Below are 16667 nucleotides of genomic sequence, written 5' to 3' on the forward strand. Positions count from 1 at the left end.
CTATAATGCACAGGCATGAGTGAGATGAGAGGGCTAGACTATTTAGACACCTTTTTGACACACAGAATGGTGGTCATGGACTAAGTGAGAAACTTTGGGACAAGTTGACATTCTATGAAAAGTAAAAAAAAATATACCTTCTAAATTTTATTTAAGTTAATGTGGTGCAATTTAGAAGCAAAACTAAAAGGTATTTTGGTACAGTGTTTATTTCAGAAGGCTTACATCTCTAATAGGTTTGAAATGTGGCTCAGTCACTATAGTCATCCTGTATTTTTGTAGATTTGTCTGTCTCATCCCTTATCCCAAGGATAGATATATATGCTTACATTCCCTCCAAGCAAATTTGATGCTACTTTATAAAATGCACAAATGTGCGCTGCAACTGGCAGTTTTTCCAAAGTTGGTTCTTGCCTTTTGACCTTTGAGCCCCAAGTGATTTGACATGAAGTAAGTGAGTTGAAAGATGCTACCTGGATACTCCAATTAGTCCATTTTATATTTGTAAATATTATATTGGTAAATTTACACAAGTCTTGAGAAATGTGAATTATTGGCAGTTGTTTGTATGTTATATTGGCAGACAGCATTAATGCTTTGTATATGTGCTTAATTTTAGGTTAGTGAGTTTCCTGGAGAAGAAAACTGAACACTTACACAAGGGTGGACATCACCACACTGGGGTAGGAGACAATGTGTTCTGATTCTACTAGTATTTGTTATAATTGACATCTTTTAGATATTATAGTCTGAAGTAACTTTGAAAGCATGGGCTAGGTGTATGAAAAATATATTTATCCTGCACTTCTAATTAAACATCTACTAAACATTTGACAGTGTTATTTATTATTATTGCCTAGTTAATGTGCTTTTAATCAACATTTTAATTAATAAAGTTATATGTGTGGATTCTTTGACACCAGTAAAATAATACTGGTAACTGGTAATCTTCATATTTTTTGGATACAACCTGATCTTCATTTGGTTTTATATTGCTTTTGCTTGGTTTTTGATAATCAATTTAATCAAGCGGTAGATCAGTTTCATTTGATTCTCTTTTACAGTAGCTCATATTGTGTGAGTGTGTGTGTGTATGTGTAAGTCTGTGCATGCGCATCCCAAGGAAAGCATCATAAACACTACTGAAAGACTGTATTATTACGTTATAGCACCAGTAGTAGTAGTTTTCGACAAAGTTATGACAAAGGCATCAGTCTAAAATTCTGTCTCATCACCTTGGATAAATCTTGAATAAATGTCTTCTAATTAACACCGTCCTCATTAATTTTCTTTCTGCCATATTCTGAACAACAGTAATATGGCAAAGGTTTTTCCTCTAGTTAATATTTGCTAAAACACAAGAAAATACTTGGTTCAGAGCTCAAACAGGCCATACACTGTTCACAGGGAGGGAGGGAAGTTTATTCTCCCAAATCAATTTATACCAGAGCAATCCCTGAATTTTACACATGATGTATATGACCAGGGTTAGGTTTGTAGGAGTTATAGTGATATATCACTATCAATAAATATCAGTAAATGTGATATTTACATTTATTTTTTCATATAAATTATTTGAAAATATTTGGACAAATCTTCAAATATATATAAGTCATTGAAAAAAATCCCCATCTGTTTCACATTTTAAAATCTGAGAAGTCAAAATTAGAAAAAGTGGGTCAAAAAACTTTTTTTTTTTCTTCTTCTTATGTGAATGGGAGCTATGGAAATGTAGAGAATAAACAACTTTAACTGTTGATGGAGTAAATTAGTGCATAATGGTTTCAAATAGTAGCTTCAACTATGTACAGTATTTACAAGAAAAAGTAAAAAAGATCACTTATAAATGTACCTTATTAAGTGAGTGAAAGATAATCATCTGAATTAAATTTAATTAAATTTCCCTTTTTCCACTCAATTTTATTCCATTTAGGCAAAGAAAATGGGTAAAAACTTCATGGTGTTAGTGTGTGGCTTGTATCATTTGCATGTTAGGCACATAGGCTTTAATTCAGTGACTCTGCAGTCTGTGTTTAATCAACTGAATGTATAAATAAATACAATTTCTGTTCATAAAGCCATCAGAATATGTTTTAAGATAACAATGTTAAGTTTATGTCTTCTGGTTTTCTGCTTTACAACTTATGCATGAAGCGCTAAAATATATACACCATTTATACCTTACTTCTGGTAAGTGTTATGCCATGAGTCTGGGTACAGATTATAACTACCATCTGTGCCTGTTAAATACCCCAGACATGTTTTGCACATATTCTGGACATGCTTTACAACCCTTATTTTAACATCTGATCCTGCCTTTGTTAATTTATTCTTATATTACTACCGTGCATTTACCCACTCCCCTGTCTAGATTTGCCCAGGCATCTCTTTTCCTGTGACATTTGATGTCATCTTTAAAAGTAGGGGTGATTTGGTGAGGAGGGAGTTCATGCTTTTGCTAATTTTAATTCTTTTTAGTATTGATTATTTTTTTCATTTGTCAGTTGATCGACAATAGTAATGTATTGACAAAAAAGCTTTTATATGAAATATAAGCTTTGACAGTATGCCAGTGGAAGAAATTGGCACAAGTAAAACAAGATATGTTCTTTGCGCACACACACACGGCACATTGTAAAGACTCCATGAATCTAGTTTTGGCACCAACATGTGATAGCTGAATAAGAAAGACCTTGGTTCAGTGATAATTTACAGTGTATTGAGTAGCTAATTTTATTGCTTAAATCACAGTTTTTATATGTATTGTAAGCTAGAATAATAGAAAAGCATAATGCAACTGATCCCATTTTTCACTTCTGGACCTTAAATGTCCCTGGCCCTTTTCTTTGTATGTTTTTGAAGTTGTCCTTCTATCACTGCTTTTTTGGTCAGTGTGAATAGAGGATCACTGTCATGAAGCAGAAGGTGTACGTTCAACAACATTCCTTGCCTTTCTTCCTTGATTTACTGCCAGACACCAAAGCAAATCAGTGTAATACTGGCCAGTTATATAGGCCTTTTTAGAACATTGCCAATATGCACTACTTCTGTAACAAAATAAATTATGCAATTCTTTTGGACCTACTGGGACCTTGAAAACCTTTGATGTTTCAGAGTCGCCATGCTTCAGTTGTTTCAGTTGTTTGGATTCTGGTTTACAGTTAATTTCTCTCAATATGAATTTATTTGAAATAAATTTTCTTCATAACCTCATTAAACAAGGTATTTTTCCTTCTTTTGTATTATCTGTTTGTTTGATTTATGTGTAATACTTTCTGTTGATTGTAACTATTTTTTTCTTTTTAAAAAAAGTTACTAAATCTTCAGCATCGAGTACTGAATGATGTTGTAATCTATTTACTCGGTGATGATGATGCCAGAGTTCGACATGTGGCAGCAAGTACAGTGACAAGGTAAAAAGACATTGCTGAGACAAAAAGTATAGTCAAGAGAAAAAGCTGCTTAGTAGTCTACTTTGTCAAGAGTGGGATCCATGTAACATATAAATATGTCTATTGTGTTAATCTACATGCATGTTTGGATTTAATACAATATGTAAAGTGTAGTAAGGCATCCTAAACATTTTATCAAAAGCCAAACAATATAAGGAAATTTAAACAAATTGTTTTTGTGCTAGAAGATTATATATGTTTGTTCCTTTTGATACCTGGGAGAATTTTTTTTTTAATTTCCTGGATCCCATTAATTTATCTGCAAAATCTTCCACTTACTTAAGTGTCGATTGGACTTTTAAAGAAACATTTGACAGTTTCACCTCAGTTTCTTTTTAAAAAAAAAAAAAAAAAACCTACCCTACTTTTGCTTCTTTTACCAGACTTGTATCCAGACTCTTTTATGAGTGTGACCAAAGCCAAGCTGATCCTGTGGTTGCTATTGCCAGAGACCAAAGCAGTGTCTACCTGCAGTTGCTAATGCATGAGACTCAGCCTCCTTCCCAATTCACTGTTAGCACCATTACAAGGTATCTGTTCCAATTCTTGTGCCATTACCATTGTCACAACTCTAGTGCAGTGAGGTTCTCCAGTTTAATATATGTAGTAGGTATGTATATAGATGGATGTACCAAGGTAACACAAGATTGTGATTTATAACCTTATTATGATGAAACTGAAAGCAATTTAAAACTAGAATCCCTGAAGCTTACAATTTTTTTCGATGTCCTTGACCTCCTTAAATTTTCCTGACATATGCCAAGAAGCTAGCAGCTCCTTATCAGGTGCGCTAATAGCCCGCTTTTGTTTTGCAAATGTATGGATTAGCAGAATGCAGCCCCGCCACCCTCCATTAAGTGAGATGAAGGCATCACCCTGCTGTAATCCTCACAGCTGAAGTCTGAGTTGAAGTGTTGATCTGGTGATGCGCTTGTATGGAATTATATAAGTAATGAAATACTGTGATTTGAAATATATACATTTCATGTGTGTTCCGTGTCTACAACGATCTGTATAAGTATAGAATGACAGAGGAAATACAAGGCAAGAAATGCTGAACATACGGCTAAAACAGAAAATGTTTTCATGTTATAGTTATAACAACATAACTTTGATGTGAAGTGTAGTATATGTGTAGAATGAAGCCCAAATATTCAAGAAACACTTTCACAAAGGTGTAATAAAACAAGTATGGTTTTATTATTCAAAGAAAATAAATTACTCAGTTGACTTGTTGCTGAAGCCCAACTATCAATCAGTATAAAGTGAAAGATGTTTGTATACATGTGTGTTTGCACATTTCATTTTCAACTGGTTGTCACATCAACATGTCATTTTTTTATTCAGTTTTATTTTTGGATTCATAAATAAAATTGAATAAAAAAAATGTTCAAATGACATGTTGATGTGAATGTCTGTGTGCGAGGAAAAGTAACATCCACCATAGACATAGACGTTTGCTCAACATGACATCAAGTAGAAATGACTGAGCTGCGTTTGTGTGTCTGCTTTTATCCCTTCAGCGCTAACTTTTACAAGTACCGTACATTTACACAGGATGTTGCAGACTCGCATCAAATGGATGTCTTTATTATGTAATAATAATAATAATAATAATAATAGTAGCTCGACCCAAGATTCAAACCTGTGACCTTGAAGTTGCTAAGCGGTAGCTTTTCCATTGTACCATCTGAGATGAAACATTACTTCTGTAACAACTGGTTGAAAATGAAAAGCACAAACATGTGCGTATGCAAATATCTTTTACCTTGTACTTACTGATAGTTGTACTTAAGCAACATGTCAATTGAGTAATTTCTTTTTCTTTGGTTTTATTCTTGAATAAAAGCATACTTATTATGTTACACCTTTTGTGAAAGTGTTTATTGGATATTTGGGCTTCAGTTTTCACACATCCTATACTTCAAGTCAACATTATACTGTAATATATGAAAATCAGGGACAATGAAAAACATCGTAAGTCTCAGGGACTCTAGTGTTAAGAAGAATAACAAAAGTAAGTGGATTAGTTAAACATGTCTGTATATTTTGATTTTTCAGATTGCTTGTTATAATGTATTTTAAAGGTTTACATTTATTTCACTTCAGTGCAGTTCAGAAAAAATGGATTAGAATGAGAAATGGGCATCATTTTCATGAAATTAATACTAAGGTTTAAACATTATACATGACTTGTGATTGCTGCTTTAATGAATCTGTAATCTTATGTAGGACATACAGAGGATATAATACGTGCCAGAACACTTCTGACATTACTATTGAGAATAATTTGTCACGAGTAATCACTGCTGTGTCTCATTCATTGACATCCTCAAAGTCAAGGGCTCTCACTGTAAGTAATATTTATTAATGTTTTCTTTTTGGTATTTTCTATTTTCTTTTTATCTTCCCTTACTTGTTTTTGCAAAATTTGTGTAATTTACAGGTGGTTAATCCCCAGGTTCTATTGACATTATTGTTTTTGTCTTTAGCATTCACACTCACAAGTTAACAGTATTGTCACAATGGCCTGCTTAATTTGTTAACATTTGAGGAGAGCAGAGGCAGCAATTTAATTCACTTATGCTCTGTCTTGGTTTTCATGCTTTTTAATTTTTGGAATAAATTATTACCTAGGATGGCAGGCATATCTTAAATGATGTGTGGTGATGTTTTTATGTAAGATAATATACAAATGATTTTAGTTAATTTGAAAAGATTATTGAATATTTAAGCATTCATTCATGAAAAAATAAGTGATATGGGAAAAGACAACAGGATTGCCATTAGTGGCTAAGTGGTCAGATCTTGAATTTAGTTCCCATTGAAGTGAGTGTCATTGTTTAGCCTACAGCTTTTCCCTCTAGTTTCCTCAGAGAAGGCTATTTCCTCTTTCACATTTGTATGATGTTTATGTTAGGTTGATATTGCCCACTCTGTATTTACATGCTATGATAGTACAGTCAAAGTAAAAACTATGTGAACCCCTAGGAATTATCTATATTTATGTCTAATTCCCATATAAAACATGCTCGTATCTTCATGTCAGTCACAATAATGAACAAACACTGTCTCCTGTAACTAAAGATTCACAGATTTTCAGAGAATTTTTGACCATATTGAATAAATCGTTCAAACTGTGTAACTGAAGGTTGGAAAAAGTAAGTGAACCCTAAGCTAATGACTTTTTAAAAAGCTCATTGCAGTCAGAATTTAGCACATCTGGAGTCTATTTAATGAAATGAGTTCAGAGGTGTGGCCTAGAATTACTTTAATTGATAAAAAACACTATAAAGTTTGAGTTTGAGCCTTTAATAAGAAGCATATCCAGATGGGAATCATGCCTCGCACAAAATAGCTGTCTGAAGAGCTATGATCGAGAATTGTTAATCTACATAAAGATGGAAAGGGTTACAAAGTCATCTCAAAAATTGGCTTCTCTGCCTAGAAGTGGGCGCCCTGCCAAGATGACCCCTAGAGCACAACGCAGAGTCAGCAATGAGGTAAAGATGAACACTAGAGTGACATCAAAGGACTTTAAGAAGTCATTAGAATTGGCTAACATCTCTGTTCATGAGTCAACTATACGCAAAACATTGAACAAGAAAGGAGTCCATGGCAGGACACCAAGAAGGAAGCCACTGCTATCAAAAAGAACATTGCTGAACGCCTGAAGTTTGCGAAAGAGCACTTGGACACTCCACAACGGTACTGGGAAAATGTTTTCTGGAGTGATGAAATCAAAATTGAACTATTTGGGAGGAACAAGCAGAACTTCATTTGGCGTAAAAAGGGCACTGCATATCAACATCAAAACATCATCCCTACAGTAAAGTATGGTGGAAGTAACATCATGATTTGGGCCTGCTTTGCTGCATCAGGGCCTGGACAGCTTGCCATCATTGAGGGGAAAACGAATTCACAAGTTTATCAACAAATTCTCCAGGATAATGTGAGGGTGTCTGTCCATCAACTTAAGCTCAGAAGAGGCTGGGTGATGCAACAGGACAATGACCCCAAACATGGCAGCAAATCTACAGCGCAATGGCTTCAGAAGAACAAACTCTGCCTTTTGGAGTGGCCCAGGGAAGAATGTGCTAAAATTCCCCCCGCACGATGTACAGGTCTGATCTGCAGTTGCAGGAAGCACCTGGTTAAGGTCATTGCTGCCAAAGGAGGGTCAAGCAGTTATTAAATCCCAAGGTTCACTTACTTTTTCCACTACCACTGTGAACGTTGAATGCGTTTGTAAAACAAAGATATGAAAGAGTAGAATTTTTTGTGTTTCATTGGCTTAAGCTCATTGTGTATATCAGTACTTGTGACTTAGATGAAGATCAGATCACTTTTTATGACCAATTCATGCATTAAACCAGATAATTCCAAATGGTTCACATACTTTTTACTTTGACTGTAGGTATGTTTTGTCTTGGTGGAGTAATATATTGCTTTACTTTCCCCTATTGTATTATTAGTATGTAGCCTTTGTCAGAATGCCTAATCTCACAGACTTACCACTGTTTATAAGGTATTATAGTATATAACTTATCCCCACCGTCCCTTCTATATCTATAGGCAATTAGGTGTAGTAAAAAGACAAGCAGGAGTTAAGTTACACATAAAACAATGTATTATTGATAATATTCATAAATAATAACAATATGCAAAATACTTTTGAATATTGGCAACCATACAACCTGATTAAATGGTGATGTGTAGTTTCAGGCGGCACACAGACTTGTAGTTATGTAAAATGTCTCTAGTTAAAGTATCATTCAGCTTTCTTCAGAACAGGCCGTGTGCCTGTTCCAATATGGCTGCTAAACTGTTGTCTCCATTGTGTTGTCCTTTCAGTTCATGGAGTGATGGTCTTCATCATATGTTGGTTAGTAAGAGAGAGAGAGAATGTGGTTGAGCAAGCAGATTTATAGATTCTCTGTCCAACCCCTAGAGCCAATAGGACATCATGGAACTTAAAAGCTTCTGATCCAAGCCAATTCCAAACAGCCATACTGTAGACCAATGGGGGAATACAATATCTTAAAACCTGCCACCTCCCAAGACCATATGTTAAAGTAACCTGGCTTCCTTGCGGGGGGTTGAACTGGTTTAAGGCACACCCCCCAACTCTGTTGTAAAATTCAAAAAGACTCAGTCGTAAAGGGAGGGGGCAAACACGAATGCATCTCACCAAAGTAACACTAAATTACATTGCTTTGCCTAAATTACAAATAAGGACATACAAAATATTTATCAAGTTATATGCAAAATCTCACATCACAACAAGGTATGTGAGTGAACACTCCCTGCAATGATTTGTCACACCACAAGTGTCTTCTACTCTGCAATTGATGCTTTTTAAAATGTTGTTTGGCTACCCAAAACTCTTGTGTTTGGAATAAGCAAAACTGTAAAATTAAAAGATGAATAAATGAAAAATATCATTCCATTCATGGCTGTAAATGTAACTGCACCGTTTGTGTTCAGGTTGTTTTTATGTAGATTTTCTGAGAAATTCTCGAGTTTCTGAAAGTTATGTCCATAGTTTGTTATAGGTACAGTGTTGTTTTCTTTTACAGTTTGGCTGCTGTGAAGCATTAAGTCTACTCTCGGCGGCATTTCCGATTTGTACATGGAGCATAGGATGGCATTGCGGATATGTCACTTCCTCCCGTGGTATGTCTTCCAGATCTAATTTTTTCAAGACCAGAGGAAGATCTTTCAGGTATGAAAGCTTTTTTTCATGCAGTCAGTTTAGTTTTTTGTTTCTTTTACTGCTGTATGTGTAAATGTTTAATGTTGTATTTTGAAGACTTAGTTGAAGAGTAAGGCAGAAAACAATTGATATTGTTGTATTAAGAGATGTCAAGGTAAAATCTTTTTTGATGTCATAGCTTTGTATATACAGTAACACCTTTAGGGGCAGAGTGCAAGCTGTATTACATTAGAACTGCGAGCTTTATTACATTGAACTTACAGTAAAGTTGAGCCTTTTCCAGACAAACTTATTTCAACTAGCCATGGCAAAAGAAATAATTAAAAAAGAAACATCAAAAGAAATAATTAAAAATATGCTGTATAACTTTTTTAAATGTACTTAATCCGGTTAATTTTTGAGTGCTTGAAACCTATCCTCACAGCACTTATCAGTAGAAAGCAGTTCTATGTATACTATCTGAAATGTATATGTTCTTTAACTATTGGCTGTTGACTGTGTAAGTGGTACACACAGAAATGCTAAATGTAGCCATGCTTAATAATCTGCCTAGGTAACCTTTTCTTGTTTGTGATTTCCAAAAATTTTGTGTCTATGTTATGAAAGGTGGCCTATACTAGACTAGATACTAAAACTAATTTGAATAATTTTAGTACTTTATACTGTAAATAATATACTGACTGTGCATTTTTATTATTTATACAAAAATTTTAAAGAGGAAAGATCCAAGTTTGTGAAGCCTTGGCAGTGCTTTCACAGCTCTTTGTTAGCATACTGTAAGAAAACATTCAAATTTAGTCCAGTATATATTCAGAGGAAAATGTTTTTGATATGTGTGTTTGCTTACACATTTCTTTTAACTATTTTCTTTTTCCTTCTTTGTAAAGCTTGTCTCAGTCAAATTCCAGTGATGAACTTCAAAAAAACTGCACAGTGGGAATGGCCAATATAATTTTGTCGCTACTGTCCTCAGCTTGGTTTCCTTTGGATTTGTCTGCCCATCAAGATGCACTTACATTAGTTGGAAACTTGCTAGCAGGTACAGCAAACAATAATGTTTCTAGTCATAATATGAGCTGAAATAATATTTGCAGTTTACTGATTTTAAAAGCTTTGGTCCAGCACCAGATGATCTTATTTTATGTCCTAGAATGTCTTTATTGTAAAGTCTGTTACTATAATTTTAGCTCTGAATGGAAATTTCATTCTAGTCCCTGGAGGAAAGTGAACTTAATATGCTTTTTACTCTGTTGTAACTTGCTACTGACAATCAGTGAATTTTAATGTATTGTATAATTTAATCATTAACTGTAGTAACATGTAATTATTGTAGTGGAGACTTCAAGTGAGTAAATGTACTTTTGGCAAATGAATACTTAGATAAAAACTTTATGGTTTCCGTATCTGTCATTTTTCTATGAAAGTATTATTAAGTCATATTAAAGGGGTGTTCACCTTTCTTTAACTGTTTACAACATCTCCTAGTAAGATATTGAACGTTTTAAGCAATTTTCACAGGGAACCATGGATCTTGGTGAAACATGTAAAAAATAAATTATGTATGTAAAAGTCATTGTTTGAAAACTTTTGATAACTTTACATTCATGTAAAAGGCTAACAAAATGGTGCCCTGTCTTATATGCCATTATCTGGGTTACGGATCACACCTCCAAAACAACAAAAGGAAGCTTTCCCTACCAATCAGTTTATCTCCTGCCTCTTACATTCTTTTTTTCTCTATGTCGCAAACACTCCTGCTTATTGTCTCCTGACTTCCTACTTAAAACTTCCTTATGCTACACCTTTCTTTTTCTCCTAACTTCTCCTGTCAGTCATCTTCTAAGAGGCGCGTCCGCCCCTTACAGAACAGAAGCCCTTCACCCAGTGCCATCACTTAGCATTCATTACATCCTTTCTCTTCATATACAGCTCATCACAAGCTGCCTGCACGTCACAATATATTAACAAAACATAATATAACAGGATTTTAAAAGAAACTTACACTACAGAAGAACATTTATACAGAATAACATTACCACCAGTGGTTTCAGTTTTCAACACATTTTTCAATTTTGTCAGCGTCGCGCTTTATATCATTCAATGTTTTCCCTACTCCGTAAATTGAAGCAATACTTGAAACACTTTTACCATTTCATAAATGTTCAATAAATTACATTTTTGTGACAATTCAAACACCACACGCATACATTTATCGGCTATAACAATGTATAGTAGATTAATTATAACAAAAGAGAAAAGTTATGAAATTCTATTAAAACTGAAGGGAGTGCTGGGGAAGAGCACCATGCGCTAGCACAAGGGAAAGTTGTTCCAAAGTGCAAAGCTCACAGCATTCTACATGGCAATAGTAGTACAGTATTGTGTGCTCAGTGGTGTTTTCTTTTTTTGTTTTGGCCCTGACGATTAATGAAGATTGACAGTTAATCTTGACATCATTTTTTGGAAACTGCATGGTTTCCTGATTTCTGCAAAAAAGTCTGTCAAAGAATTTATTTGTCTCTTTACTTGCTCATTTTACTAATACAGGAAGAACATATTTGGTCTTTCCTTTTTTCTATTTAAAGCTACATGTTACAAAACAGAATAAGCTATGTTAGTCTTTGGAATGAGATTATTCAAACACCATGTCTTTGGATGTGGAGTTCCTGGCAAAGAATGCATGCAAGTATGGCAAAAACATGTAAACTCCACACGTGTAACTGTCCAACATCTGTCCTTTGTGCTTCAGTATTTTTTATGCTTGACAGTTACTGTAATTTTTTGTTATTGTTTCCTAGTAATATACACTGAAATGTACAGAATGTGATTGTTTCAGTTGTAATTTTTATTTTAATATTTCTGACCAGTCTGTACTGCCTATTGAGATGTTTTGTCTGTTCATCCACTTTCTAAACAAATTAATTCTAATGCTGGGTCTGAGAGATGTGTGAATCGGTTTAGTAGGTCCTAGATAGAATTTGAATTGTGCATATAAAGATACATTAACTGTAAAAAAAAAAAAAAAATGACATATAGCATAAAAAGTGTGCAGTGGAATTTTAAAGAATGAAATTTTACAGAAATGTTGAGGATTGATAGATTACTCATTATTATTATTATTAAAAAGCAATTATAAAGCAAGCAGATACTCTTATGCCATGATACCTGGCTGATGAGTTACTGAACTCCCAATCACATAGTTGCCAGATTGATCCCAATTGCTGACTTTTTAACTGACACACAAATCACTTAATCTGCTCCGATTGTATAAGTATTTAGTCAGTTGTACTATTTTGTCACTTTGTATAGTAAATGGTAGTGTGTGTAAAGTAAAGGTTGTGGTCATACTCTCTGTTGCCCTGAATCACTTTGAACATTCTGTATAGTTATTTGGCTTGTTATTTCAAAAAGACAATGGGGTACTAATTCATTACATAAGAAACAAATAACTTGTTCATTCCCTTCAGTACTGAATTATTTGCAGCTCTAGCAAAAATGAAATAGATTGATACTAGAGAAGCAGTAAAATTTATGAAAGGAGTAAGTTAATAGACTGGCAATATTTTGGATTTTCATATAGAACATCGGCAAAGCTGGGACCAGATTTGTTTAGTAATATCTAAGTTACATTTGTTTTTTAAAAATAAGCATATGGAGCCATTTAACTAGCAGTTTAAGTCATGCTAATGCAGTGGAAACTTTAAGCAATTCTTGTCAAAACTAATTCTTAGGTTATTATGGGTGTTTTCATGAGTGCACATTTTTAGTAGTTATTCCATAAGAATGAAAATAGATTTTATTTTTAACATACAACACATTTTCCTTGCATCATTTTAGCTGCAGCTCCTAAATGTCTGAAGAATCCATGGGCATCTGAAGAGGAAGCTAATTTGGGTGCTGTCAAGCAGGAGGAATCATGGCCAGCACTTGGAGACAGAACTATAGTTGCCATGGTGGAACAACTCTTCTCTCACCTCCTGAAGATAGTCAACATATGTGCACATGTTATTGATGATGTGGCTCCTGGCTCAACTGCAAAGGTCTTAGACTTTTTTTATTGGCAAAAGTGTTAGTTAAGAATAATCTTTTCTGAATTTTATATACCAAATGTCCTCAGCAGGTTTGATCTATCTAAAATTAGTTTCACATAGTTGGGACCAGCTATGTTATATTGGCTGGAGATGGTGGCACTGACCAGAAAGCAGGAGAAGGAGCTGGAGGTGGCAGAGTTAAAGATGCTAAGACTTGCATTGGGTGTGACGAGGGTGAACAAGATTAGAAATGAGTACATTAGATGGTCAGCTCACTTTGGACGGTTGGGAGACAAAGTCAGAGAGGTGAGATTTTGTTGGTTTGGACATGTGCAGAGGAGACAGACTGGGTATATTGGGAGAAGGATGATAAGGATATAGCTGTTAGGCAAGAGGAAAGCCTTAAAGAAGGTTTATGGATATGGTGAGAGAGGACATACAGGTGATGGGTGTAACAGAGCAAGATGCAGAGGACAGGAAGATATGGAAGAAGATGATCCACTGTGACAACCCCTAATGAGAGCAGCTGGAAGAAGAAGTTATGAGTAAAAATTTCTGTTTATTATTTTCATTAACTACAAACAATACCATAAAGTAATTAGATACAACGCTTATTTAAGAAAAGATATTTTTCACATATAATTATACAAGGATTTACAGCTGACAGAGTTGAGGTGAAATAAAAAATATCATTGCTCTCATAGAGTTCCAGTCTTAGGGGCTTTTTTTGGCCATTTCATGCAGCTTGTTTTTGTAGTCGTACTTCACACAGCTGACACATCTTTGTTGTTTCTGATCATTGAAGATGGTTCACACTATTTTCTTCCATCTAAAAGACAGAAACACCTTGTAAATAGCAATAAATCTTTCCTTTTTGTTATTGTTATTTTACATAGTCTCATATATTTTGTGACTCTTATGGGGCTCTTTAAGGTTTGTTTTGATCAGGGCTATTCCTAATGCATTTGGCCCACACTGGCTTCCCTAACAGAGCTGGTGTTACGGCTGCGAAGACTTGAAGATCAGTTTGTGCTGGTCTGTTCTGACAGTTAAAGTGTGTGTACCGGTGAGCAACGCCAGATCTACAGAACTTTAATAATAATGTCCGTAATACTTTGTGATTGACATATACTAACTTGCAGGTCCATTTGGGGTTATGACTGTATTGAAATGTAGCATGAGGCAACACATTTTAAATAGCATATGATGTATGTAATTTTGCTGTTGAACCAGAATTTAGCATTTCAGACTTCTACAGGGGAAAAAAAAAAATAGAAGGCCTTCATAACATTCCACAAATGTAATCATTTATTGTCACTGTTCAAACAAAATATCAAGTAGAGAATGTATTGCCCTATCCCATAGTACCTCATTTTCTCCACCTGAAAAAATTGATAGTAATTATTTTTTGCTATGATCTCGGAATGCTGTTTTTGAGCTATCGTGTGTCAGTATGGTGGAATATATGAGTATTACACTAAAATGCTGTTTGTAAAACTGCTTTAGACTGATTTCTGTTTTTTGTCCTCAGAATATAAGAAAAAATAATTCATTTGTTCATTATATCATGCTATAGAAGCAATCAATAGAGCTATCAAACTTAGTATTTGCAGAGAATTCTTTGATTATGCACATACTAATCGATTACTAATACTAATTAAAAATCATTGGAAATGAGAAGGAAATAGCAAATGAACTGAATAATATTTAACCCAAATATTTGTAAAGGAAGAAACATTTCAAAAGCAAAAACAAACTAGTGTTAGTCTTCCTTCTGTGCCATGCAAAATTATGGATGCTATAATAAGAAATAAATTAGAAAATCACCTAAATGAAAATAATATTGTAAATAGCTGCCATCAGGGGTTTATGAGAAGAAGGTCCTGCCATACTAATCTTTAGATTTTTATGAAGAAGCAGCCGGAATAGTTGACAAAAAAAACAAACGACATAATTTCCCCTTGCCTTTCAAAAAGCATTTGATACAGTCCCACACCAAAGATTAATTCTGAAACTAGAAGCTGTAGGCATCAGAGGTAACCTACAAAAATGGATCTGTGGTTGGCATCAGAGGTAACCTACAAAAATGGGTCTATGGCAGGAGACAAAGAGTACATTTAAGGGGAGAATTCTCCACATGGAGCAAGGTCATCAGTAGAGTTCCTTAGGTGTCTGTCTTTGGACCATTATTTTTTTTTTATTTATATTAATGACACTGATTCTGGTATAGTTAGTAAACTTGTCAAATTCACAGATGACACTGAAATTGGAGGGATGGCAGACATTTGGGAGGCAGCAAAAAGAATTCAAAATGACCTGGACAATTTTCAGAACTGGGCAAGCACTTGGAAAATGCAGTTTAATGTAGAAAAGTGCAAAGTGCTACACATGGGAAAAATGAATATCAATTATAAAGACAAGATGGGAAGACACTGTCATACAGAAAGTAACCTAGGAAAAGGATTTAGGGGTTTATGTTGACATCAAATTTTCATTGACTAAGCAATGCACAGAAGCAATTAAAAGGGCAAATGTTAGGTTATATCATAAAAATGGATGAATTTAACTTGAGATATATGGTCAAATTATATATTGCACTGATAAGAACACATCTGTAGTATTGTATGCCGTTTTGGTTACAACAGTACAAGAAAGGCATAGCAGCTCTTCAAGCTGTGCAGAGGAGATCAACCAAATGCACCCCAGGGCTTAAGGGTCTGTCCTAAACTATCAGACTTAGAGAATTAAAGTGTTTAGTTTTGAGCAGAGAAAACTGTGGAGACCTGATCCAGGTATTTAAAATCCTCAAAGGAACTGATAAAGTTGATCCAGCAACATTCTTTGAGCTTAAAGGTGAATCACATACTCAAGGACATTAGAGGAAGTTAAAGGCTGAATTAAATTAAACTGAAGGCTAAAAGCACTTTTTTAAGCAAAGAGTTGTGGGACTCAGGAACAAACTACCCGGATATGTAGTTGAAACAGAAACCTTCACAACCCTATGAAAAATCTGGATGAGATATTGTGACAGCTTAGCTATTAGCTAAACAAATTGGCTTGATGGACTGAATGGTCTCCTCTTGTCAAATTTCTTATGTTCGTAATAATAGGATACACTTGGAAATTATGTGGATTTCTAATGAAACAAATGCTGTTCAGATTAAAATGTCATTTGTTTTTATTTTTCATAGTACTTTCCTGTTTTAATTTTTGCAAAATGTTTTTGATAGTAATGTTAAAAAAATTTTAATTATACACCAAGATTTTAAATCTTTAAACTGACTCTGCCAGTGTCTTTTTTTAGTATTTAAGTTATACAAAGAAAGGACTGTCTTACTAAATTATTGTGCTACAAAAAAGTATTTGCCCCTACCTTATATCCTCTTTTAATTGCAAATGTTTAACACTGAATGATTACAAATCCTCAACCAAAATCTAATATTAAAGGAATACTTTATCCATAAGTTA

General features: G+C 34.3%; 1 protein-coding gene across 4 annotated transcripts in view; it reads left to right on the forward strand.

Moving 5' to 3' along the window:
• The window catches only part of htt (huntingtin), a 242530-nt gene that overhangs the window by 92883 nt on the left and 132980 nt on the right, over positions 1-16667 (forward strand). For all 4 annotated transcript variants that reach the window (XM_051928233.1, XM_028801715.2, XM_051928234.1 and 1 more), the window contains 7 exons: positions 620-683; positions 3313-3413; positions 3836-3982; positions 5685-5805; positions 9032-9177; positions 10056-10207; positions 13006-13208. In XM_051928233.1, coding sequence (XP_051784193.1) covers positions 620-683; positions 3313-3413; positions 3836-3982; positions 5685-5805; positions 9032-9177; positions 10056-10207; positions 13006-13208 — 934 coding nt within the window. The remainder of the gene's footprint in view (positions 1-619; positions 684-3312; positions 3414-3835; positions 3983-5684; positions 5806-9031; positions 9178-10055; positions 10208-13005; positions 13209-16667) is intronic.

The sequence above is a fragment of the Erpetoichthys calabaricus genome, chromosome 5 (genome assembly GCF_900747795.2).
Source record: "Erpetoichthys calabaricus chromosome 5, fErpCal1.3, whole genome shotgun sequence".
Classification (NCBI taxonomy): Eukaryota; Metazoa; Chordata; class Cladistia; order Polypteriformes; family Polypteridae; genus Erpetoichthys; species Erpetoichthys calabaricus.